A 27,395-nucleotide genomic window follows, 5' to 3' on the forward strand; every position below is an offset into this window, starting at 1 on the left:
TACCCCGATGGGTACTAAAGTATATTATTCAGCTACATAATGCAACAGAGAGGTACTGATACATGACTAGACCTAGAACTCAATGAGAAAGAGAAGAAAGTCCAGAAATATGCTCAGGTACACACATGAATTAAATACGTATATGATAAAAGTAGATGATGTTATTTCAATTGGGAGAAAAGAAAATTCAATATAATGAGATGTGATTATGGAAGAAAAATGTAAACTTGGGAAATTATTCCATAACCCACAATTCCTGTGCACTATTCCCCTACCTAAAATGCCTTTCATCTATCTTTAATTAGCAATGCCCACTTGTCCTTCAAACTTCAAATCAAGCATCCCTTTTTCCTTATTCCTCTGGCTGAGCACTTCCTCATACAGGCAATAGGTGGGACAGATGGAGATAGGCATCCATGAACAGAGCTACAGTGGCCTGCAGTGAGAGGTGAAGTGTGGTGAATAGAGTATTTCTGCTGTGAGAGTTGTCTAGTTGGGGCAGTCAGAATTCAAAAAGAAGAGGAGGGTGGGAAAGAGCAAGGAGAGAGACATCATACCATGATCAAGGTATATGGTGTCCATGCTAGAACCTGTCCTGGGCCCATGTCAGATTGAAAGGCCATCCGTATAGAAAAGCAGCTTGATGCAAAGATCCAGCACAGTGGGGAGCACCCCATGGACAATGACCTGGTGAGAAGAGTCAATGCCTGAGTGATTAAAGTGGCAATCCACAAGGAGGAGGCTGGCTGGCATGAGGAGTCAGAGGCCTCAACCACTACAACCTACACAAGCTCCCATTGGTAGAATCTGGAAGAATCTGAGCATCAAAATAAGCGATAGTAATGGAATGGAATGTGTTGAATAAAATAAGAAATCAATAGTCAAAACATAAATTAATAAATCTAAATTTTTTGAAGCATAGGATATTTTCATACCTTGAAGTACAAAATATTTATTAATCACAAGGTGCCGGGAGAGTAACATTATGGTGAAGCAGCTTGTGGCAACCACTTACATCAAGTAATCAAAATGAACATCATTAATAATGGATACACTGAAATCATGTGCCACCTGAGGGAATGTAATGAGCTGAATACAGCGCCACTATTGTGATCCTCATATCAAAGAAAGTAATCATGAGGAAATATTGGACAAAGCAAAATTGAGAGGAATTCTACAAAATAACTGGGCCTCTAGCTTTGGCACAAAGGTTTCTAAAGTGGGCTAGGAAATATTCCTTCCCTTTCTACATTTGGGAAGATTTGTAGAGAATTAACATGAAATCAGAATTCAATCTTCTTGAAATATTTAGTAAAATTCAGCAATGAAGTCATCTGGGTTCAGGCTTTCTGTGGGGAGAAAAGGAAAAGGGGTTAAAATTATGAATTCTAGTCAAGCACAATGGAACCAACCTGTGATCCCAGCACTCTGCAAGGCTGAGACAGGAGTATCTCAAGTTTGAACCCAGCCTGGGCAATTTAGCAACTTAGTGAGACTCTATCTCAAGACAAAAAATAAAAAGGATTGGAGATGCAGCTCAGTGACCCTGTCTCAAAATAAAAAGTAAAAAGGGCTGGAGATGTAGCTCAGTGAGAAGGTACTGAGTTCAATCCCCAGTACTGCACCAAAACCAAAACAAAACAAAAAAACTACCTCTTTTTTCCTTTACTATTCAGATTTTTTATTTCTTCTTGAAAAGACTCCAGCAATCTGTATCTTTCTAGGAATTTGCCCATTTCAGTGAAGTTTTATAATTTGTGGCATAGTACTGCCTTGTAATAGTCTTATTTCTCCAGGATTTGTAGGAGTTTCTCCTTTTTCCACTCCTGACTTTGGTAATTTAAGTCTTCTTTCCTCTTCTCTCACCATCTCCACTCATCTTCTCTTTCACTTTTTTTTTTTTTTTTTTTTTTTTTTTTTTTTTTTTTGGTACCGGGGATCAAACTTGGGGCCCTTGCACTTGTGAGGCAGGTGGCAGAACCACTGAGCTGAGTCTCTGGCTTACCTTCTTTTTGCTCAACCTCACTATAGGTTTTGATCTTATTGACCTTCTTAAATAACCAACTTTTGGGTTATTGATTATCCTTGTTGTTTTCCTATTCTTTTTTATGTATCTTGCTCTTATCTTTAATATTTACTATCTTCTACTTGCTTTAGTTTTAATTTGATTTTTTATTTTTATTTTTCAGTGTCTTAAGTGGAAAATTAGGCTATCTTTCTGGGTTTCTTTTGTTTTGTTTTTCTTTGTGTGGGAGGGTTGTTTTGTTTTACTTTTGCAGTGCTTTGCAGTCCATGCAAGACAAGTGCTCTACCACAGAACTACACCCCAGCCCTCCTTTTTTAACATATAAATTTATTTAAATAAACTTTCTGGAGGCCAGTGATTTAGCTCAGTGGTTCCTCCACCTGCTTTGCAAGCACAAGAGCCCGAGTTCGATCCCTGGTACCTCCAGACCTGGCGCTTGCAAGGCAGGAGGCAAAATCACTGAGCTAAATTCCTGGCTCTAACATATAAATTTATAGCTACAATTTTCCTACTAAGCATTTCTTTAGCTCCAGCCCTGGCCCTTTCTTTATCCCCTTGTTTGGGGCTGCAGTAATTTCCATATATTCGCCTATTAAATTTTCATATTTTTATTATTTTCCAAGTTCATTATGTTGTTTTATAGAACAAAAGTCATATAATTTCAATGTTTTCATATTTATTAAGGCTTATTTCATATGCTAGCAAATTGCATATCCTGGGGAATTTGCCATGGGCTCTTAAAAAGAATGTGTATCTTAATGCTGTTGAATTAATTGTTTTACAAATAGCTGTTAGATTTAGTTGATGTGTATTATTGGTATTCAAGTACTCTATTTTCTAGTTGATCTTCTCTCTAGTCCCCCATGCATAGCCTATAGAGTGATGGCAAACCTTTTAGAGCTTTCAATGATACAAACAATCCTTTCTCCAGCACATGTACCATATGTTCACTGTCACTAGCCTATGATGTTGCTATTCTGAGGCTCAACCTTGGGCAGTCAGGGACAACTCTCCTTCATCTCACCCACGCACTCACAGTCTTTTATACGATCTCCCTTGGATCTCCCTTTAAAGTTTCTAGCTGGTCAGCCATCATTGCTATCATACCAAGTTGTTAGCCTACAGTGATAATTAGCTTACTCCATTGTTTTCCATAAGGACCTGGGGCATAAATTGTTAAACAATGCGATCCAATTAAATGCTGCCCCAAAGGAGCACTCTTTGAGTCCTGTCTTTGAGCCTTGCTCCTAACATCAAGGGGGCTTTTCTTAGATGGCAGACTCTCTCTTTTAACTTCAAGCACATCTATCATTTTGATCTCATTTGTTACCACTGAATACCAGTCTCCTCTTAATTTCTCACCAGCAAAATCTGCATTTTTATAGGACTCTTATGCTTGCACTTTCCCACTCTGTCCAAACAAAGCCAATCCCCTTAGGGCAAGTCTGGACTCTTCCAACTGGCAGAAATTCTGGGGACAAGAATCTATTACTCTTGTCCTGACACCTCTCACTGTCAGGACTATGGATGAGGAAGAGATCCTTGGTTGTCCTGATTTGTCTTTTCTCCCCAGGATGAGCCCCTGCCCTACAAACAAGCTGTATTTAGGGGCCCAATATTTATGGCCTGCTGTGCATAGGGTAGTTTCTGGCTAAAGTAGTGGATGGGGAGAGGAAAGGAGACTCAGATTTTTCTTTTTGGACTAAAGCTTCTGCAACACAAAGCTGGGAGAGGAAGAGAAGGATGGACAGATGAATGGAAGAATGGATGATCAAAGTGATTTGTAAGTTTCCCATCACTGATTTATCAACATAAAAAGTATGGTGATGTTGGCATTTTAATTGTAAAGGCTAAATAGACTACTCAGAACTGATGCTAGCTATCAGGAGTGGCTACATAATCAGCAGGGCATAGTGAAGAAACACATATGGGATCTCTTTCTCAAAAATTATTAACAATTTCAAGATGACAACTACAGATCATTAAAACATGTTTGGGCCTTTCCAAACATGGGGCAGGGGATGCATGGGTAATTGCACAGGACACAACCATAAAACCATCCTTGCTCACTCAAGCCCTAGAGTAGAGTTCTAAGGGCTGACAGATATAATTCCTTAGTTGCTGCATCTGGGAGCTCCTATGGGACAGGGTTCCAAGAGAGAGGCTGGGGCAACCCCAAGTAGCTGAAAACAGATGGGTAAGAGAGGCCGTGACTCAGGGCACTTGTCTAGATATCAAACATTGGAGAAAGTCAATACTTTAAGATGCCAACATATTGCAAAAAACATCAACTCACAAAATTTCATTGAATTTTATTGTAAAGCCAATAAACTTACATAGCTAGCAGATCAGGAATTCCAGGGATCCTTTTTTTAATTTTTGGTGTCACTCGATTCTCATAGCCACTTTGTTAGGGCAATTCTGGCTCGAATTCCTAGATTTTTGGCAGTGATTCCAGAAATCCCTTGATTAGGATGGTTTCATATGCATGTTCTACATAGAATTGAAATACTAAGTCTCTAAAACCCTCTCAACATCCCAAATGGAGTTGCCTGCTATTTCTCTGCCTCACCATGACCTCTCTACTCCACATTTGTTTCCTGCTCCAAATCCCTCAGCACATAAGAACAACTTTAGCAAGCCCTGGTTTGACAATTGGTAATTATGCCATACTATCATGGAAGTTTTAATGTTGAACAAGGGCAGATCTACTTTGGAAAATAACGGTACATCCTATCATTTATTCCAAGTGATTGCAAAGGATGGTATTCTGGTTTACACTTCTGTGTTAGCTATTTCCCCCTTTTAGAGATGATCAGTGGCAATGATAGCCACATTTATACTTACCCTGGCCATAAGCTTACCTCCTCACTAAATTATGTTGGTAGTTTTCATTCTAAAATACTGTTGTATATCAATACTTTACAAATTAAATGTGCAAGTGACTCACTGGAGAATGTTAAAATGCAGATTGGCTGGAGAATTTCTTTCTTTTTTTGTTTGTTTTGTTTTGTTTTTTTTGAGACAGGGTCTCACTTATGTAGTTGAGACTGACCTGGAACTCACTTATGTAGCTCAGGCTGGTTTCGAACTCACAGGGATCCTCTTGCCTCAGCCTCCTGAGTGCTAGGATTACAGGAGTGCGCCACCACGCCCGGATTGGCTGGAGAATTTCTAATGAGCTGCCAGGTAATGCCTACTCTATTGTGAATAACATTAGTCCAAACAAAAACCAGGCTTTTGATTGCAATCTATGTCCAATTTTCCCTAAGTTTACATCAACACATCTAACCTATAGGCAGAATGTGGCACTAGGCAGCTAGTAATTCAGCCCCACAAGATCAGAAGCTTTAACATTATGTGATTTTTAGTGATATTTTTCATAGCTTGATTGTGTAGTGCTCGGGCACAGACTGCCTAGGCAACAATTACACACTATGTAGGGTATGGCACAGGGCAGTGTTAACTCACACACAGTCCAAATCAGCACATGTGTGATTTACACGCACTTATGCAACATTGAGTGTCAAACACAGTGATTACTGAAAAACATTTCAACCTACCTAAACAGTACATGACTGTGAAGACAGGCATTTATTGTTATTAAGTAGACATGTAAGTTTTCTTATTTAATTATTAAACTTGGGCTTATTGCATTCTTTTGTAAAATTATTTAGTAAGTTAAATGTAAGAAATAAAGGAAGTTGAGCATAGTGCTACATGTCTCTCTAATCCTAGCATCCAAGAGACTAAAGCAGGAGGACTGCAGGTTCTAGCCCAGCCCCGGGAGCTTAGCAACTTAGGGAGAACTTCACTCAAAAAAGGAGGCGGGATGACTGGGGATACACCTCAGTGTAAAGGTACTGAGTTCAATCGCCAGTACTGCAAAAAAAATAAATAAATAAAGGAAGGAAGCTTTGTTCCTTATATATATTTACTATCTTATATATTTTGTATGCAGCCTAAGACAATTCCTCTTCATTCAATGCAGTTCGGGCAAGCCAAAAGGTTGGACACCCATGGTTTAAAGCAGTTGTCTCACCTAAGTAACCACATCCTTTGAAAGTTGGATGCACATTAATTTTAAAGATTTGTGCATTTTGATCCCTTAATCAAAGCAAAACAAAACAAAATAAAACAAGCCAGGCATGATGGTGCACGTCTGTAATTCCAACGACTCAGGAGACTGAATGAAGCAGGAGGGTCACAAGTTCAAGCCCAGCCTGGACAACTAATTGAGACCCTATATCAAATATAAAACTTAAAAAGAGATGGGAATTTAACCCAGAAATTTAGCATGAGGGAGGTCCTGGATCCAATTCCCACTACCCCCCACACACACAATCAGAAATTAGGAAAGACTGCCTGCCAAATGGAATAGGAAATCCCCAAGCTCTTCTTGTGTATTTTTGACTTCTGAATTGTTCAGCTGGGATCCTTCATCACTGCATTCCCCTCCTCCTTTAATTTTCTTTCATGAAATATGACACACACATTTGGGCCTCTGAACATATTTAAAACTTATTATTTCCTAATTATTAACTCCTTGGGTTACTTTTAATGCCAAACAGTCTTACGGTTAATTCTTTCATCCAAGTACAATTTAAAACAACAACAGTAACAACAACAACAACAACAAAAAACTCATTTTCCAAGCTTTGGCAATATATCCATGGCTTAGTGAAGATTGCAAAATCACATTGTCTTATTAATGCATCATTGAACGAACTCAGGGCCACCCCTTAACTCTCTGTTGCAGCATCTCACCACAGATTTATGAGGAATTCAGCAAATTTACTACTAGCTCAAGGTTTGAGTGCTCTAAAGCCTATTTAAATACAACTATGTTTTACAATGAGATGTATTAAACATTAGGAGAGCTTTAGTTTATTAAGACTGATATTTAACATTTGGCCATGTAGCTGGAAATTGGTAAGTCAACAGAGTGTCTCTTGATGAGAAAAAACTTCTTTCTTCATATGGAAAATCTGAAATTTAGAAAGAGTGTTATTAATAAACCCTTATTAACAGCATAATTTCACTGAAGATTAATAAGTCAGAGAAATGGGCAAAAAAGCATTCAGCAGGCAAAGTGAAGCATTTCATGCATGTTAACATTTCTATCAGGAAAAGTCATAGTATTAAAATGTTTTCCTTCAAATCACAGCTTCTCCTTAAAGCTTTTCAACACTTAGTGTTCTCCCCACCTTCAGGAAATTCTGTAATATTATGTATTCGACTTAAATAGCAATCTTTTAAAGAAATATCACAGGCCATACTTCAGTCTTCCCCAACTAGCACATGGCCTCTGAGGACAGGCACCACATTTTATTATTTTGATGGACTCTAGTGCTTAGGCACATACTGATAATAGATTTTCTTCCATGACTATTTACAATCCCCTTCTGTCTCCCAGTCCTGCCTTTCTTCCGTGCCTCTTTCATTATATTGTTCTCTAACCTAGAGGTAAATAATGTTTCATGATCTAAAGATTTATTCTTCAATTTTGACAAAGTTAACCCCTCCACACACACCACAATGTAGCCTTGTAAAGTCCTTCTCTTTCTTTTTTCTGGTACTGGGGATCAATCTCGGGTCCTTGAGCTTGCAAGGCAGGCGACGGAAACACTGAGCTAAATTCCCCCGCCCTATAGAGTCCTTTTCTAATTACTGCATTCTCTGAAGACATCATCATAATCCATACAGCATCAATTATATACTCTAAGGGAGCAGATAAAATTATAAAATGTAGGCCCATTGGATCTAAATGCACAACTTTTCTTGTTATCTATTATCTCAGACCAAATATTATAATATTATATAACTTACTGATTTCAGTAAAGCTTTTTGCTTATGCAAAAGTAGACAAGTTAGTAACAAAACAAATAATGAGACAAGACCAAATGGTATCATGAAAAACATCAAAGTTCCCTTCCGTCCATCACCTAGGATCAAAAATCACAAAAAGAGGATGCATTAGAAGTTTATAACTATTTTTGAAATAACTGTTTTACAAATAAACCCCTAGTAAATGGTGAAGAGCTGAGTTAGACCTGGTAAATCCCACTATATTTGCCAGTGCATAGCTACCATAGCTGTGTCTGAGTAAAGCATTCCTTTCATTTGCATGCCTTTTAATACAGAACAACTAATTTATTGAACTGTGACATCTCTTGATTTTACTGACAAAATAATTCCTCAAAGCATATTTATTAAATATTTCCTGATGTGGATCAGTTTAAAATTTGACCTCTTGGATTTTTCATTTAAAAATAATTAAATGTTAGACGAATGGTTAAACAAACATGTCCTGTATCCTTTTCCTTCTTTTTTTTTCTTTCTTTCTTTCTTTTTTTTTTCTTTCCTTCACTAGTGGGGATGGAACCAGGGTTTTCATTCTGAACTATATCCCTAGTCCTTTTTTATTTTGAGAGAGGGTCTCACTAAGTCACTAAGTTGCCCATGCTGGGCTTGAACTTGGAATCCTCCTGCTTCATCCTCCTGGAGTGATGGGAATACAGGTATGGCGTGTACCACCACAACTTTCAATTGTATGTTAAATGTGTACTTTATATCATCTGATGCTATAGTGAGCAAGAGCTGCCCTTCAATTAAAATGTATGTGAGTAATGGAGTTAGTCTTCTTTTTCAGAGTGCATAAAATTTTATTAGCCTTTCAGTTTACAATGTGAAGTAAAACAAAAAACAGTTCTCCTTAACCATATTTTACACAGCTATAATAACATATTTTAGACTTCAGGGATTTATTACATTTCTCAAAAGTCAGGATCAAGTAAGCAAGCTTTAACTCCTTGAATCTTCCAATCAACCCTCCTCTTACAAAAGTAATAAACTGACTAGTAACATAAATTTGAAGGCCAAGTTTCATCATTATTAGTGATGTCTTTAGATCTGAAGCACATCTATTCCATCAATATCCACAATTCCACTTCAAGAATGAGTTTTTGCATTTGGTGAAGTTTTGGCATTGGGCTGTCCTTTCTATCTGTAAGCCCATTCTGGTTCACTCGCCAGTTGAGCCTTTTCTCCTTCATCCATAGTTAAGGGTGCTTCATTCTATCTTGTGATAACTTTGTCTCCTCCCACCTTAAAACTTGAAGCCGTGATTATTTTTCTTCTTTGAACTTTTGTTTAGAAATTATTAAAAACAGTCCCGTCTTATAGGAGTTTTGTATACCAGCAGTGAACAACATTTTCTTTTGGGGTGAAGTTGACTGTATCTCCTTTGTAGAAGATAGTGTGTATATTTTGGGGGACCCTTATACAGAGTCTCTTCCATCTTGATTTGTCTGGGTTTATCTTCATTAAATTTATTTTTCACTTGTTCAGAAACTGTTCTTTCAGATCCTTGAAATGCTAACTTTCAAAGACTGTTACCCCTCTAATATCCTCCATCCACACTGCTGCATACACACTGGGGATTGAACCAAGGCTTGCCCTCTGAGCTACGTCTCCAGTCCTTTTAAACTTATTTTTCCAGTACTGGGGATCAAACTCAGGACCTTGTGCTTGCAAGGCAGGTGTGGCACCACTGAGCTAAATCCTCAGCCCTTCCTTTTAAATTTTGATGTAGGGTCTCACAAAGTCTCTAGGTTGTGCAGACTATGATCAAACTTGTGATCCTCCTCTGTTGGCCCCCCAGAATGCTAAGATTATAGGCATGTGCCACCAGCTCAGCTGTAGTGGTCCTTATTTTAGCTATCTTGGCTATGTTTATAACTGTTCTTTTATTTTATTTTTTTTGGTACCGAGGATTGAATTTAGGACCTTATGCTTGGGAGTCATGCGGTGACACCACTGAGCTAAATCCCCGGCTTTATAACTTTTCTTAGTAACTTATGTTCTGCAAGAAGTGAATCTGAACGGTGGTCCTGCTAAACCTTGATACTATCTTTTTGGGGCAGCTGCATATGCTGCTCACTGCTCTGCGGTCCACACCTGGCCACCGTGCAACAGATACTGCCCTCTTTTCTGCTGCCTCTGCTTTTGGAGCTAGCCTTTCAAGATCATTCTTGGTTTTCATAAGAGTGCTGGCTACAGTACCCAGGCTGGTACCTAAGCAACTGACCCCCTTCAACTCAGGCTCTGGAGTAGCTAGGACTGCAGGAAGGAGCCACTACGCAAGGATTGTCTTACACTTTAGAGACTAAAGAAAGGGACAAGATTTTCTTTTTCTGTTTCATTATTTTAAAGTTTTTAAAAGTTCTTCTGCCTAGCAAGGAATGAACAATCACTAGGCAAACTTTAAAAGCACATGAAATTAGCCTTCTCAAATAAATACCTTCTACTTGTTTTGGAATAACATAAAGCATATTAAAATTAGGCCCACACCTACTAACTCCCCCTGATGCCAACTTTCTCTTTGTCCTATTCTGTTACAATCTTATTTTCTACTAGAAAATTATCAAAATTAATATGCTTAGTTTAGAATTTTCAAGTATATAATCCAGAGAAATGACTGATAATGTAAATTTCCTGACATGCAAAATCAGCAATGGTATGGCAGGAAGCTCCTTTGCTGAGGTTCTACTTGCTTTTCTTGACATGGATATATTTTTATTAAAAAAAATTACATTTTCTTAACCAGGTGCTTTGGGGCATGCCTGTAATCCTAGCACTCTGGAAGGCTGAGATAGGAGGATCACTAGTTCAAGTCCACCCTGAGCAGTTTAGCAACTTAGCCCTTTATTCAATCTCCATTACCACAAAACTAAACAACTTTATTTTTCTGCAATTTGAATCATCCAACAAGAAATGTTCTAAAAAGCTAAGACCTTATACAACTCAAGAAATTCTTTGTTCTTAGTTTTTCAAAGTCATTAAGATTCTACCAAAAGATTTCTCCAACAGGATGAAAGAAAACTCAGTTATCAATTCCACAGATAAGACTGTGCATAAAACACATAAAAAAGACATCTATTTTAAGGATGTTAAAAACTTACCGTATTAACTTTATGCAGTGCACAAGATATAATTCAGCACATAACTTTGCATATGTCTCCACATTTCTAGTAGTGATGATAAAAATGAAAAATGATTCCATATGTCACTTGACTGAGTTATCTCCTGTCCTTCTTATTTTTTCTCCATAACCCTTAGTGAATATATATTTAGGTTTTGGTTGATCATCTATCTCTACTCACCTTAAGAATAAAACATGAGCTCCATGTGGATAAAGATTTCTTTTCTCTGTATGGCCAATGTTTAAAAAGAATCTAATACACAACAGGTGCTTAATAATATTTGATGAATGAAAAGGAACAATGATACCATATTCACAGGGAGATACTAAAGACTCCACTACAGTAGAACCACAAAAAAGATGAATGATTCACAGAAAACTATCTACATCTGAATATATTAATAACTACATCCATATCACTATACCTGAAAGAACAATGCTCAGCTGATTTTCTTCAATTTTGAATCATTTTTAGTAATTTTAACCAATAAACTAATATAATCTGAAGCACAATCCTATTTTGCTTCACTATTTAGGCCTTTTAGTTTATACTGCTATGTAATTTGGATGTCTTTTATCATAAGTCATTTTAAATCGGTGTTGGAAGTGAATGTGATATGTATTTCCCTAATCATAACATCTTTTATGATTTTGCAGTGCCAGGAGTCAAATGCAGGGGCTCATGCATAGAAAGCAAGTGCTCTACTTCTGAGGAATATCCACAGCCCATCATGAATATTCTTCTTAATTAGAATAATATTCATTCGACATAATACTAGACATTGGGAGACATGCATATGACAATCTTATCCTTTTGTTTTCTCAAAAACTGAAAAATTAAGAAAATACTGATTAAAATATTTTCCTGCTCTACCTCACCCCCCCCAGCTAAAGTACTAACATGTTCTCTTTAGTGACAGGAAACCAAGAATTTTCCTAATTCCAACACAATTCTTACTTCTAAATGAATATTAGACTTTCACTGAATCTGTGTTTGACTGAGGTGTTTGCAAACTTTTCTTCTGCGTGTATAGATGATATGCAAGAGCCTTTGATCTCCATGATTACAAAAATAAATAGATAACTAATTTTGCTAGCAAATAGTTCTAGTCACTTAGTGACTGCCTTTTAGCTCATACCTTCCCAGCATTGTTCATCACTCCACTCACTCCAAATCCCATCATCTGAGCAATAAAAGTTCACTTTGCTTCTTACTGAAAAGCAAAATTCTTGGCTTTCATTTATCATTCTTGTGATGTACACTTCATTTTCAATTGTATTAGTCTGAAAGCCAAGGAAAAAATAAGATGCCATTATTTGATCTAATTGCTACTAGAAAAATTCTATTTGTCATTTTCAGAATGGTTTATTTCCACATAAAATACATGTACCAGAAGACTGGAAGTGTATAATTCCAGCAGAGGGTTACCTATCCATATAGTGTATGTTTGATTTTTTTGATTTTTGAAGGGGTATTTGATCATTTTTTTCTTCTGTATATTTAAAAAATAATAATGGGTTATTTGTAATGAAGAGCAGCATGTATGACCAGGTAAAATTCCTAGGTAACCTTCATGACTATAATGCCTAATATTGAACTAGTCAAATTTTCTAGATTTCACAAACTGGAAGATGCTACATGCACTGAGATACAGAAAGACAGAACCATTGTGTGAATGTTGTTTCTATGGAAACTGTAGAATTCATGTACATGAAGCTCTTTTCCCCACTGTTTTAATTTGGTAATCTCTGTAAGACTTGTACAACAGTGCTCATAGATTGACACGAGATTACCACTTTAGGTGTAAGAATGTAAAAAATCTGAGTGATCTCACAGAACAACATCAAAAATTAACTGAAGCAATTACTTTAATTTTTTGTTTGTTTCAAAGAGCTAAAGGGTTTTTCTCATCTAAAATGACAGCTTTGTGTTTGTTATAACTTATGTTGGAACCACCATAATGTAGTGTCAGATCTTGATTCTAGTTGGTTTTTTTTGTTTTGTTTTTTTGGTTTTTTTTTGTTGTTGTTGTTCCAGGGATCGAACTCAGGTTCTTGCGCTTGCAAGGCAGGCAGTGGAACTGCTGAGTTAAATCCCTGGCCTTGATTCTAGTTTTAGACGTTTAATACAATTATGAAGTTAATCTCACTGCAACCTGTAACTCAATTTAAAAAACCAGTTCTTTCATTTGCTATGAAATGAGTGAATTAGAACCAGTGGCTCGACTAGTTGTCTCTTTCACTCTCTGACTTGGAAATTAATAAACAAACAACATAAAATGTTGTTTAAAGATATCACCACACTGTTGATGTTAGGGTAATTAGTCTTATAACCATTGCCTTCTTCCCCTGTTATAAACCCATCTTCCCTGGTTAAGAGTAATTCTCTTGTAATTGTCATTTCATCTCATGGTTGTTCCTTAGGAAGTGGTTTTTTTGTTTATGTTTCTTGGTTTTTTTAACCCTAGGGCAGGTTCTCTCTCTCTCTCTCTCTCTCTCTCTCTCTCTCTCTCTCTCTCTCTCCCTCCCTCCCTCTCTCTTTTTTCCTCCTTCTAGAAATTGAACTCAGAGCCCCCATACTGATCTGTCTCCTCATCTCTCTTTTTTTTTTTTTAATTTTCAGGCAGAATATCAAGTCACTAAATTTTCCAAGTTGGGCTCAACCTTGTAATCCTCCTGCCTCAGCTTCCAGAGCTCTGGGACTGCAGGTTTATGCCACCATGCCCAGCAACTGAGGCCTCTTCACAATCTATTTTTGTCCCTTGTCAAGTTTAATTTTTGACACAAAATGGGAAACAAGTGACTAGATTATCTCCAGGATCCTATGTAGCTTTAAAATTGGTATGAGTGTACTTTCAGATTAGAGACACCTTACTTTTGTCCACTAGATCTGGCTTTCTGGATATTAAGCTATTAAGACACATGCAATGTTGCATTCCTCATGTAGACAACAGCTGATCTTGATTCTCAAGTTTCCTATTTTAAAAGGCTGTGCTTATGTTTTTCCCAAACAAGTGCAATATTCATACCGTCCAGGAATTATTAGCTTCTGTGAACAGAATTTCATAAATAAAACACCTTGATGGAATAGGTCCTTTAGGTATGCTCCATTTCAGGTTAATGTCAGATGAATTCTTCACAGTAAGACTAAGACAGTCTGGAGGTAGGGGTTTAACTAAGAAGCAAACAGAAACAATTTTAACATGAAACTAGTTGAAATTTTCAGTAGCCCTTTTCTAAAGCTGTGAACACCTAGTAACTAAAACTCCCAGAGATAAACCAAATGGCTCAAGATTATTCCCCATGATGTGTATTGACATCAAAGTTGCTTACCAACCAAGGCAAGTTTACTGAGAAAGTTGATTATTTCGGAAACTTGTTTTATGATGTCAAACAATGACAAATATTGAAGCTCAAGAGCAAAGTTAGAAGATCCAAATAATTGCAATCATTTTCCTATTTTGTAGTTTTAGAAACAACAACCACTATCAGTACTCCTACTTTTACTAATAGCTAACCCTTTTGTTGTTTAGATGTATCAGGCACTACCCCAAGGATCTCATTTCATAATCTTTTTAGTGTTTCACAATAAATCTATGAGACTGTCCTCTATTCACTTAATTTTATGAAAAGGAAACTGAGAAGAGATGGTAAGCAACTTGCCCAAAGTCATTCAACTGGACAATGATAGATCCAGGATTCCAACTTAGAACTGGATGACTCTAGAAACCGTCTCAGTTGTAACTGTTAAAACTAAGAGGAAGGACCTGAAAATATCCAACAATTTGGCTATTGAGGCCTGACAATGAGTAATTATTCTCTCGCTAACTCTACACAGAAGTACCATACAGCAGAAGAACCCTCTGAGGCTTGGGAAATAAATTGTGATTTCTAAATGAAAATGATATATATATTTTGTTGTTGTTTTGAGACAGGATCTCACTATGTAGTTGAGACTGACCTGGAACTCACTATGTAGCCCAGGCTAGTCTCGAACTCACAGTGATTCTCCTGCCTCAGCCTCCCGAGTGCTGGGATTACAGGTGTGTGCCACCACAACCGGCTTGAAAATGATATTTTTATACATCATGCAGTTTGTCTTCCATACTTCCCTGTATACTCTGCCTTTATTTTTCTAGCTTTGCACTTCTTTAAGCCCCACCAATTATGACTCTGAAGTTGAAGTTGCTTGTTTATATCACCTATATTTTGAAGCTGAAAAATGAAATAGTTGGATCTGACAGGCTTGGATTCTGATGATCCATTAACACAGATAAAAAAATCTTTATAGTCTGATGACTCCAAGTTTGGAAACTTGCATCCAATATTTTTTCCATTTTCCTTGATGTAATCGACACACTGTAATACATTATCCAAACCCTCATACCTGTAAAAAGAAATAATGTAAGAATTGTGTTTAACAGTAACTTCTAGTATACCAATGCTCCATTTTAGTTATGTTATGATACTTTCCAAATAAAAAAATCATTTAATAACATAGAACATTTGTTGAGCTTCTAGTATGTGCTACGTGCTATAACTACTAAGGATACAACACTATGGAAAGACAACTTGGTCTATTTCACAGAGCTCACAGTATGATGGGAGGCTTCACAAAACCTCAAAGATACAATAAGGATTCTTATTTACATACTTAGGTTATAGCGATTCACAAAATGGTCTGTGAAACAAACAATAAATTTCCTACTAAGAAAACCCAGGGTTTATATAAATGAACATGTGTGATACTGTATTTTAAATATTTTACTGGGAAAACTATTTTTTAAAAGTATACTTAAAAGCAGACCTAGAAATGTTGTTTTGCTTAATAAATGGAATGAAAACCTTCTGAGAATATAAAATACATCAAGATATAAATCGCAGAAAAGGCAATTACTGGGAAGGGACAGGAAGTTGTTTGGCAAGTAAATGTCTTATTTTCCATTCTCCTAAGCAAGAAATGTTAGCCTATATTTAAAGTTAGCCTTGGGCCCTGGATTTAGCTCAGTGGCAGTGCACCTGCCTTGCAAGCACAAGGTCCCGAGTTCAATCCCTGGTTCCGAAAATTTAAAAAAATAAATAAATAAATAAATAAAGTTAACCTCATTTCAGTAATATGAATAGTGGGAGTTAGGGGTGAGGGGCACATTACTGACTTCCAAAGCAAATAGATGTTTGGTTTATTTTCCGAAAAGATGGCTTACAATGCAAAATGTGACATTCACTTTAAAACTAGACAAAATCCCTTTTAAAATGAGGCAAATATAGAAGCTGATAAGGTGCTGGTAAAAATATGTAGACTTTACTAAATTAACTTCATCCCAAGTATTTACTTCTGGCCAAATTTGCAAAATTGTAGTCTCCTGGTTAGTTCACCTCATCAGAGTTTGGAAGACTTGAGTTCTAGGCTTGACTTTACAGTTTCCTATCAGTGGGAAAACCCCAGCATACCCGTTTTTCCCCAGTTTCTAAAATGTTAATATTCATTTCTCCCTAGTTAACTAAGTAAAGATAGTCACGTCAAGCATGAACTACAATGTGCAAGAGGGAAGATGCTTTGTCCTATTCACACTTTTGGGTTTTTTTATCTGAAAAAGTACTGGGCATTTAATATTTGCTTAATGTTTGTTGAATTAATGAACAAACAATTGGGATCTTTGGAAGTTACCTATCCAATTCCAGATAAGGAAACTGAGAGCCTAAAAATGGAGGTTACTTGACCAAGAACACTAAATTAAATAATGTTAGGGTAGGAATTAGAGCCCAATTCTTAGGATTACTAATAATTTATACTTAGTCACTTACATATTATGATTTTCTGAAGAAAGATGATGTGATAATTTGGGCTTGAAAGCTAAGGAATAAGTAACACTTTGCCTTCTGTTGATATTTGTTTTATTTAGTAAATGCCTAAATTCTGATATTTACCTATCAATTTACCAATGTTATCTTCATTTGTTTCATTTACTTATTTTACATTTAGTGAAAATCTAACATGAGCATAGCACTCAAGGTAGTAAACACAGGTATAAGACACAGTTCATGCCTGCCAACCTCTTATAAATTTGACGAGACAAAGCACACACACATACATTTAAATACCATCCAAGTGGTAAATAACTAAGAGTTATAAAAAGTAATAGTTCAGAGAGAAACTGAATAAAACCTGACGTGGTCAATAAAGGGTCAATGAAATGAGATAGCAGACAGGCCTGGAAGGAAGGTTAGGAATTGGAGAGAGAGAGAGAGAGAGAGAGAGAGAGAGAGAGAGAGAGAGAGAGAAGAGGAAGGACATTCTACATGGTGATGTACACAAAGACATAAAAGATCATGATGTGGGTGAGGAAAATATGCAGAGGTGCATCTAAATGCCATGGAACACTCATATTGGGACAGTAGATGGTAATGGTGAAAAGACAGTTATGGAGTGAAATACAGACTTGAGTAGCAACCTAGATTTTTTCCTGGGTAGTGGGGTTGGAGGGATATGTAGTCAATGGAGACTTTTGAATGAGAAGACAGCATATGAAAACAGCAACTTAGAAAGATAAAGCTGACTAATATTGCAGAATGAATAGGAAGGAGAGAGACTGGAAGCTGAGCAAGCACCATCTGCCAGGTTATGGCAATCATCTAGGTATAGAACAAGGGCAGCCTACAGGATTCTTATAATAAAAATGGGAAAGAAAACACAGATGTGCCATTTTACAAAGGAGTGTCAGAACACTGTGATTATGTCATCATGAAACAATTAAGGAATGAAGGAATTAGAAGTCAAGATGACTCTAAACTTACAAGCCACTGTGAGGGTTAACAAATGAAGGAAGTCAGAAAAAAAAAAAACTAGTTTAATAGGTAGTCTTTTTTTGTGTGTGTGTGAGAGAGTTTGAGACAAGGTCTTACTATGTAGTCCAGGCTGGCCTTGAACTCACTATGTAACTCAGGCTGGCCTTGAACTCACAGAGATCCTCCTGCCTTAACCTCCTCAATGCTGGGATTATAGGTGTGTGGCACCAGACTGGAACAAAAGATAACTGTTAAAAGGCAAGAACAAAACTATGCCTACACTTCTTATAATTCCATATATCTAAAGGATACCAAATGTTATTCAATACAGAAACAGAGATTGTATTCCTTAAATCACTCATATCTGCTCCCTAAACCCATTTACTCTCATTGGAAACCCCAAATAATTATAATCGCCATCACAAATACACCTCTGATGAATATAGTGAATTTAATTTAGTGGGAATACAGTTATTCACACTGTGGATTGATTTGGGTAGATATTTTCCTCATATGGAATTCTAAGAATATAAATGCTTACCAGTAGAACAAGTTGTAATTGGTATCAAAGCGTATATCTATGCCAGGTTTCCAAGAACAGAGTAAATATTGCCAGTTGTAATACACACAATCCATATCCTGAATTTTAGTTTCCAGACTTCCTAAGAAATGAATGAATAGTGAATCCATGAAGGGCATGATGATGAATCATCTGTGAAATTACTATACAATTTTATATTATTTCTTTTGGCCTTGTCACTTCATTTAGCAATCAACATAATGAATATTTCAGAAGAAAGTCATTGAAAATCACTTCACGTACAAATCACTTAGACGTACAAATCTAAACATTTTTAAGGGTTCATTCACTGACACTAGTCTATGCCAAAGTATTAAATTATTTTTGGATTCTCTGAGGAGTTGGGTAAATACTCATACAAGCTTGTTAATATGATCCCCAAACTAGGAACTATATAATTATAGTAACATGTAAGTTTTAGCAAATATGTTTGCTGATCTAAAAAATTCAAAAAGGTCAGCCATTCACTATTAAAAAGAATTCCATCTGTGTCACACTGTCTTAGTGTCTATTGTATATACAATCTGGTACACATGAGTTAAGGAAATTATTCCCTACATTGATTGTTAGGGTGATATTAAATGTGAAAAAGGAGCTCTTTTTTTTAACCTTGTTCTGGTTTCCAATAAGTAGCTTCTGACCATGAACTCTGAACTTCTGATCCATTTGTGCAATGTGTTGAGAGAAGCGTGTGTATCTTTGCTTCAACACCCTTGTTAAGATCAAACCCGTCTTTGTAATGTAGATTCTTAGTAACAATGGTCTGTTTGATAAAAAGATCAAATGAAGTCAAGTTGAGAAGCAGCCATGGTATAGTGAATCACAATAAGACCAAGAAGTCATTAATACCCTGGAGAGTTCTCAATATCTACAGTACTCCTGATGACTATTTCTTACAAAGTTCCATATATATTTCTTGGAGGGTTCTTTGTATATTATATCATTTGATAAGATCATTTAAATTTAAATATAGTTGAAACAAAAACTGCACTTCTGGAAGGGAAAAGGGATCTATGTCAAGAACTTTAGTTATAACAAACTTGGAATTAGATAATATTCACATACCACATGCGCATTACATGGCAAGTTAAGTGTAACCTTTCATATTACCATGAAATCTTCAGCAATTATGAAAGCAAAATCCTAGAGTTAACTGGAGAAAGGTGAACAAATTGTAAGCTCCTTAAGGATGAAACTTGTATATTAATTATTCTTAGAGTCCTGATACCTAACAAAGTGTCTGGTACACAAAGTTACTCAATGTTTGGTGCTCTCTTCGGCAGCACATGTACTAAAATCAAAAAATATTTGATTTGCAATTGTCCTTTGAAACTACCTAGCTGAATTATGGAGGTAACAGGATGCCTTCTACAACAGAATACTTGAATGAACATAATCGCCAAGTATGTAAATAGTTAATTAATGTTTGGTGCTCGCTTCGGCAGCACATGTACTAAAATCAAAAAATGTTTGATTTGTAATTGTCCTTTGAAACTACCTAGCTGAATTATGGAGGTAACAGGATGCCTTCTACAGCAGAAATCTTTGAATAAACATAATTGCCACGTATGTAAATAGTTAATAATTCAATAAACTTTCATGAAGAACTTACTACAATATTTGCAAATAACCATGCTGTGTGTTCTGTGGGACAGACACAAAGCTAAATGAGATTTGACCCTGCAGAGAAAAAGCTCACAGTTCAGTAGCATATATATAACCCATATCTATTTTTTTCCAAGAAATCAAACACAATTTATTTTAGAAAATAGGACAAACTGAATACAAAGAAAAAGTTTTATCCTAAATTTTTGCAATGAGCATCTTCTGGATAAGTCCTGCCTTAATAATTATTGCAGTCATATCAGTACCTTCCCATTGTACAAAGTGTACAATTTGAAGAGTCAAGTTGAAAACAACCATTCTTCATGCTTTAAAATAATCCTCAAAATACATCATGTTCTCAGCCAGTTCAATTAAATTTTTCTAAAAATAAGGCAGATCAGGAGAAATATTTACATACATTAAAAAATGGAATTCATTCTTTTTCTCCAGTGTTGTATGGAGGGAAAGAACTGCCCCAATCAAAAAGATACAGCAAATTTACTGGCTTTCTATATTAATGGCCAGAGAAAGTCCTTTGTTGTTTTTACCTTGACTTCAGCAAAATGTATCAATATCTTTTCCTTCTTAATCTTGATCTAGGGTCCAACACTGATCTTTTTTTTTAAAATTGAATTTATTGGTACATTCTAGGTAGACAGTACAGTTACATTCATTACTGGGATCTTGTACCTTTACATGCCAGGTCTTAGTTCTCAATTTTTCCCCTTGTCCCCACCCTGCCTTCACCCCCCCTTCCCTCCCCACCTTCAAATACTTTAATTCCATTTTTACATGTTCTCATATTTTTTTTCTTTTCCCTTATTCCCCTTTCCCAACACTGATCTTTTACACTCAAATGCCCAGCTCTTCCTCCACACCCACACCTGTACTGCCCTCCGGCTTATCCTTGTAATAACTGGGATAACAACACCTCCTGCATGCTGCCACCGCAATTCCCTTGGTCTTCAAACCCATATCTAAATTGAATATTGAGTATGTCCTCCAAGGGCTCATGTGTTCAAAGCCTAGTCCTCAGTATGGCAATGTTGACAGGAGGTAGAACCTTAAAGAGATGGGACCTAGAGGGAGGCAATTAGGTCATTGCAAGCACTGCCCTCAGAAGGAATTGATGTAGTTCTCATGTGACACCAATTAAAAATGCTCTGATGAGAGTGACTCATTATAAAAGCCACTCTCTGGCTTCCTGTCTCCTTATGTGACTTCTCCCTCTCACTCACTCTTGCTATGATTCTGTCTGTCAAGAGGTTCTCCTAGACGCTGAACAAATGGGTCACAGAATCTTGGCCTTTCAGCCTCTAGAAATATGAGCTAAACAGACTTTTTTCTTTATACATTACCTAGTCTGAGGTATTTTGTTACAGCAACAAAAAATGGAATAATGTAATAAGTAATTGTAAAAGATGGCAAAATGTATAAAATGCTCTTCAAGTCCATATTCTGTGGGGCCAAAATTCTTCCCCACATTTCGAATAGTAATCTTAATACTTAATACTGGATGAGGTGAAAATATATTTTACAGAATACCCAGGACAGAAAAGTCGACATGGCAGCTTGTTATATACTAATCTAAATTATTAAGTTGAGATTTAGAGTGGATGGTGAAGTTGAGAATCAAAAGAAAACACTTAATGATCACTTTGATACAATGACATGCTTTACGTACCTTCCAACTTTCACTATCAATGTTTCGGTATTTTAATTCATATTCTATTGTGCATTCCTTAAAATTATCCATAGCCAAGGGAGGTTGCCATTGCAAATAGAGATAACCTAAATATCCAGGATCCACTATCTCAAAGTCCTGAGGAGGATTAACTGAAATAAGAACAATAACATATTTTTATTTTTTCCTTAATTTTATGACAAAGATTGCTAAATATAGAGATTACTTCCAAACTCTCCTACACACAAATCTAGAGTGCAGTGGTACTACTTTCATCTTGCCTTGTTACTGATGATTTCCTCTCATTTCTACCATGCTAGTTTTTTTAATACTTCGTAATACTAAGGCGAGGAAAAGAATCCACAGAAAGAAGTTGTGGCACAAATTACTCTCTGCACCTATAAAGTTATCTATTGATATCTTTAAGGTAGAAATCTTTGTTAAATATGTATTTTTATAATTACCTTCTTTTTTTTCTGGTATGAGGACTGAACTCAGTGCCTTTGCACTGAGCTACATCTCCTGTTCTATGTTTTTTTTGTTTTCTTTTGTTTTTGGTACCGGGGATTGAACTCAGGTTCTTGTGCTTGCAAGGCAGGCCACCAAACCGCTGAGCTAAATCCCCAGCTCCGCTTGTATGTATTTTGAGACAGGGTCTCATTAAATTGTTAAATTCCACTGGCTAGTCTCAAATTCACAATCCTCTTGCCTCAGGTTCCCAGAGTTTTGGGATTGCAGACATATGCCACCATGCCCAGCTGTTCTATCTACTTTCTTCAATAGAAGAAATTCATTAGACATGATGTAATAATTTTGATTATTTTTACATTTTCATTTTGTTTCCAGTACTGGGGAGTGAACCCAGAGCCTTTGCTCTTAAACTACAACCCCAGAACTGTTTTCTGTTTTTTGTGAGACAAGATCTCATCAAGTCATTCATTTGTCCAGAATGAACTCGAATTCAATATCCTCCTGCTTCTGCCTTCCAGAGTGCTGGAATTACAAGCATGTGCCACCACATTTGGCTCTACATTTTACTTTAAATTTCTGTATTTTTTCTTATTTATCTAAGTGTCATAAATATTAAGGATAATTATTAAAGAAAGATTTCAGTTAATTGAGAACTAGCTAAGAAGGTTTTAAATATTTAATTGAGTTTTTAGAAAAGATTAGGCAAGCAGTTAGGAAAGTGTTTTTGTTGTTGTTGTTGTTGTTGTTTTCTTTTATTTCGCTTTTATCCCACAAAATTTTACAGTATACATGAAACTGTTTATTAATGCCATATCTTTAGTACATGAGTTTTGTGAACTAGTTCTAATAATTACTAGTTATGCACTATAGTAAGATAGGTTGAAAGGACAGTTAATAACCCTAGTTTTAAAACTATCTCATTAAAATTCATTTAATTTGTTGGTTTACCTTTTATTTCCATGTTTGAAGGCAAAGTATAGCCAAATGCTGTGCAAAGAAGAAAAATATATAGACACCTGATATCCAAACAAATGAAAGCCATTTTTCCAAGATTTAATGTCTTGAAATCTCCTCTCTGAGAGAAAAAAAAAAAACAATAATCAACATTGTTACTTTATCTTACTTCACATAATCAAGTGGCTAAATGTGATTAACAATGCTTTTTGGAGCTCTCTGTGTGCTTTCTGTGAAAAATTAGGGAAATTATGCCTCTCCAAACCGTGGAAATAGAAATAACCAAGTTTGGAGCCAATATAATTGCAATGAGATGCATCTGGTATCATCTTACTAATAAGAGTAAAAACAAAGTAATACAAAAAACCTGTAGCCTCTGACCACACACAAACTTTTCTACATGCTGTGAACAGGATATAGTGACTTCATACACCCACCTTTCTAAAGAAGTCAGACCCACAAGTGTTATCATTGGTGTGTTGGGGAGGGGAGATTATGACATCACTGGTATCCATAGCAATCATCTCTCCTAGCAACAAATATAGTGACACACTCTCTTCTGAGAAAAAATCAGAAAGTATTTGAAAGTTATCTGGCTACTGAGAAAGATTAGAACCTACACGTAAGTCTCGATGATTCAGAACTTTGCTCTATTTCTTCATAATTACTGAATCATCATCTTCTACTCTCACAGCTGTCCTACTTTTAAGTTTCCTTCCTGTGTCAGTGAATAACATCATCACTCTCCCAGTTTTACTGACCTGGGAGACTTCCGCAACTCCTCCCTCTCACATCCAATCTCTTCTTTCTCACTACCACTTCTTCAGTTGAAGATGTCATCATTCAGGATCTCCTGATCCAGTCTTTTCTGCCTCCAACCGACTGTTCACACTCCCCACAGCAAGAATGGCTTTTGAAAGGGCAAGTCTGAACTTACCCCCTCTTTTTATTTATTTTTTGTTTTTTGTTTTTTTGATTCAAGGTCTCACTATACAGTTCAGGCTGGCCTTGAACTCACTGTGTAGCCAAAACTGGCCTTGAACTCACAGTAATCCTCCTGCCTCAGCCTCCTGAGTGCTGGGATTGCAGGTGTGTGCCATCATGCCCTGCTTATCACCTTTTTAAAATCCAACAGGATTTTCCTACCACAGAACACAAGGTCATCATCCTTTTACTGTGGAAGAACATTCCTTTTATAATCAACACTTAAAGAATTCATTCATGCATATAAATACCTACTTAAACAAAAGTATTCAACTTCTAAAGGAAAATTACCACTCCTGGTTCCACACTGCTTTTTTTTCCAGATTGGAGTGCCTTTTTGAGACAATGTCTCACTATGGATTCCAGACTGGCATTGAACTCACTATGTAGCCTAAGATGGCCTTGAATTTGTGGTGATCCTCCTGTCTCAGCCTCCCTAGTGCTGGGATTATAGATGTAAGCCCAGCATTATTTTTGAGTCTATTCCTGGGACCAACAATTGCATAGAAAATTAAGGGTCAGGCCAGATATTTAGCTCAGTGGCACTTTGCCTGCCTCTAAAGTGCAAGGTCATGAGTTCCATCCCTGGTACCACAAAAAAAAAAAAAAAAGAAAGAAAAGAAAGTTAAGGGTTAACGTTCTGTTATCCCAACATTCAGGACTACCTTTCTCTTCTATTGTGTACATTAATTCAGTAAGATAGATCCCATCTCCTCACCTTATTCTTTTCACCCAACCTAGCACATCTGTTATATCGTAATGTCAATAAGCAACAATTATTATATAATAGAATCTTGGCACCAGACGATTGGAGCTAGCAGGTATATTTGAGGCAATCCTAGTTAGATTCCCTTTTATATAATGGGAAACAAAAGTCACACTTGCCCAAGATTATGAAAGTTAGTAACAGTTGGGTGTAGAGCAAAGATCTTACGATATCCACTCATTTGCACTTCTGCCCTACTGTGATGACAGTCCCAAGTGCTTGACCAAGGGTTATGAAAGCTATACTCTCAATGTTTGTCTTCCTTCAGTTACCTAAGCAAGCTGAGTCAACAGGATGCTATTCATTCTATATCTCATGAAATGATAAGAAGATTCCATTTCTCTTACTGAGGCCCAACAAATCTCTCTCTCCCCAATTCCTTCTCATCAGCCTGTGGCTGCCCATTAATTCCTTGGTAAGTACTAGGAAGATTTGGTTACCAGATTACATATCTTCCACAGAGCTACTATCATAGATTTAGATGCACACCTGATTTCTGTTGGACCCAAGATGTTAAGTCTGACAGGAAAATCCTTCCACATTACCTACCTGGACTAAGACAATCAAGTGTCCCTTAAAATGCTATCAGAACAATCCTAACAAAATTCTCTCTCTTCTACCAGCATGTCCTTTAAAATTTCAAAAGGTACAACAAAAGCACTAAGTAGAAAATTGAGAAAAATAATTTGCTTTTATTTATAGACTACTAAAATCTGACTCTGACTGTCAAATAGCATTTCTTGAATTAGCCCAACACATTTACGCCTAAGAAATAGGAGTCTTGGCTTCTAGAGTCATATATTGGACAAATCCATAAAAGGAGTCCCCAAATTACACCAAGGGCTCAACCTAGATTTTCCCAAATGAATAAAAAGACAATTCTTCCATTGGCTTCTGTGTTATAGGATTGTCATTAGTGCAATGTGGGACTTTATATATTTTATGATTACCACGAAGACTTGATTTCTTCACAAAGGGAGCAAAAACCTGGACACAAAGGAAAGGTTAGGGAAGGAAATGCAGATATACCAGACATAAGGAGTTTCTGTTATATTCCACAACCCAATCCACAGTTAACAACCACTTATCTGGTCTTATCTCCTTATTTTTTAAAATGATGAAATAACAAGGTAAGTTGTTGGAGCTCACACAATTTATTGATGGCAGAACTAGGACTGAACACCAGGTCTCTTGAACTCTTCCCACTAACTAGAAAATAAAGTTTCTTGTCCTCGGGAGTCTATTTCACCAAGCCCTCCTCCCATCCAACATTTCTCAACCTACTGTCACCCCCCCAAACCATCAACCACACCATGCAGCCTAATCATCATGACACTGGCAGAGGAATAATTTAATAAGCATGCACTGAGCACGTTTTTTCTTGCCAGATACTACCAGATAAATCCTACACAACATGCAAAGTCAAATGATGATAGTCATCATATCAGTAATAACAATAAGAATAAGAATAATACCTTCTAGAATTTATTCAGCAGTCATGGCAGCCCAAGACCTATTCAGTGCTAAGGACTTTACATACATTATCTCATACAATCCTTATAGCCAGGCTTGGATTTGGGCACTATTTTTAGTCCCTTTTTAAATGCCAAAAAGTGAGACACTGAGAATTTAAACAATTTCTCTCAAGTCACACAGGTCAAAGGTGAAGCTTAGGATTGAAGCTTGATGATCTAGTACCAGAGCCCTCCATAGTAACCACTTAATTAGGCATTTTCCATGTCTAAGGTCAATGCATAAGGGGAGCCTCTTGTTTCTACACATTCAGTTTCACTTCACGCTGTTTGAAGACAATGTTAAATTGACATTCTCCTTTGCAATGCCAAACCTAGTGCAATTTCCTCTTTTCAGCCTTACTTCTACCCTTCTCAGAGTCATGCAACATCATCCTCTCACTGTATGAGTTGGCTGGGGCTAGGCTATAGCTCAGTGGTAGAGCACCTGCCTGGCATGTGTTTGATTCACAGCACTCAAAAAACAAAACAAAACCTTGGCTATATAATCTTTGTATTATTGGAGAAACTCCAGGTACTTACCAATAATATGGTTTCTTAAGAAATGGAGTTGTCACAGGGAGTGATCACAAGACCTCTCTTTCTTTCCTTTCCACTTTGAGACTTAACTAAAATCTCTGCTATTTTTCTTCCTGTCTGACAATCAATCACACTGAAAAACTTAGATTTTATTCCTGAAATAGTCAGAGAGCCAGAAAATAGATTCTACAAGTCACAAGATAGGGGATGTTATATATGGGACTCAAAGGCATCTAAGCAAAGTTGAGGTTACAGCAAAGTACTGTAAAAACTGACAAGAATAATTATTCTTTGAACAAACAAACTAATAGATTTATAGCAGAGGTGCTTATTATAGTAAAAAGCACAATGGCATAAGCATCAACCTTCTATTTCTCTTCAACCATGGTGATAAATTATACCTGATTTTACATCTATAAAATAGAGATGATGATACAGGCCTGGTAGGGGTGTCTTGAAGATTAAATGAGATAAAGTATGTGAAAATACTTTTTTTTTTTTTTTT

At 36.6% G+C, this 27,395-nt stretch overlaps 1 protein-coding gene across 9 annotated transcripts in view; it reads right to left on the bottom strand.

Moving 5' to 3' along the window:
* Window positions 1–973: 973 nt before the first annotated feature.
* Il13ra2 (interleukin 13 receptor subunit alpha 2) overlaps window positions 974–27,395 on the bottom strand; it is a 56,374-nt gene continuing 29,952 nt past the window's right edge. For 3 of the 9 annotated variants that reach the window (XM_010603105.3, XM_010603103.2, XM_010603106.2), the window contains exons 2-10: window positions 23,084–23,210; window positions 21,665–21,816; window positions 18,985–19,138; window positions 18,337–18,457; window positions 15,212–15,396; window positions 14,039–14,184; window positions 12,149–12,293; window positions 7,856–7,971; window positions 6,906–7,014 (exon numbers count right to left, since the gene is read on the bottom strand). In XM_010603105.3, the coding sequence (XP_010601407.1) occupies window positions 6,964–7,014; window positions 7,856–7,971; window positions 12,149–12,293; window positions 14,039–14,184; window positions 15,212–15,396; window positions 18,337–18,457; window positions 18,985–19,138; window positions 21,665–21,816; window positions 23,084–23,177 (1,164 nt within the window). In that variant the 5' untranslated portion in view covers window positions 23,178–23,210 and the 3' untranslated portion in view covers window positions 6,906–6,963. Of the gene's footprint in view, window positions 1,350–6,888; window positions 7,015–7,855; window positions 7,972–10,989; window positions 11,056–12,148; window positions 12,294–14,038; window positions 14,185–15,211; window positions 15,397–18,336; window positions 18,458–18,984; window positions 19,139–21,664; window positions 21,817–23,083; window positions 23,211–23,456; window positions 23,494–23,526; window positions 23,536–27,395 lie in introns of those variants that run through there. The other 6 variants (XM_010603107.2, XM_010603108.3, XM_019204373.1 and 3 more) reach the window with 6 other exon arrangements.

This window comes from Fukomys damarensis, unplaced genomic scaffold (genome assembly GCF_012274545.1).
Source record: "Fukomys damarensis isolate Sample0158 unplaced genomic scaffold, DMR_v1.0_HiC HiC_scaffold_39, whole genome shotgun sequence".
Taxonomy (NCBI): Eukaryota; Metazoa; Chordata; class Mammalia; order Rodentia; family Bathyergidae; genus Fukomys; species Fukomys damarensis.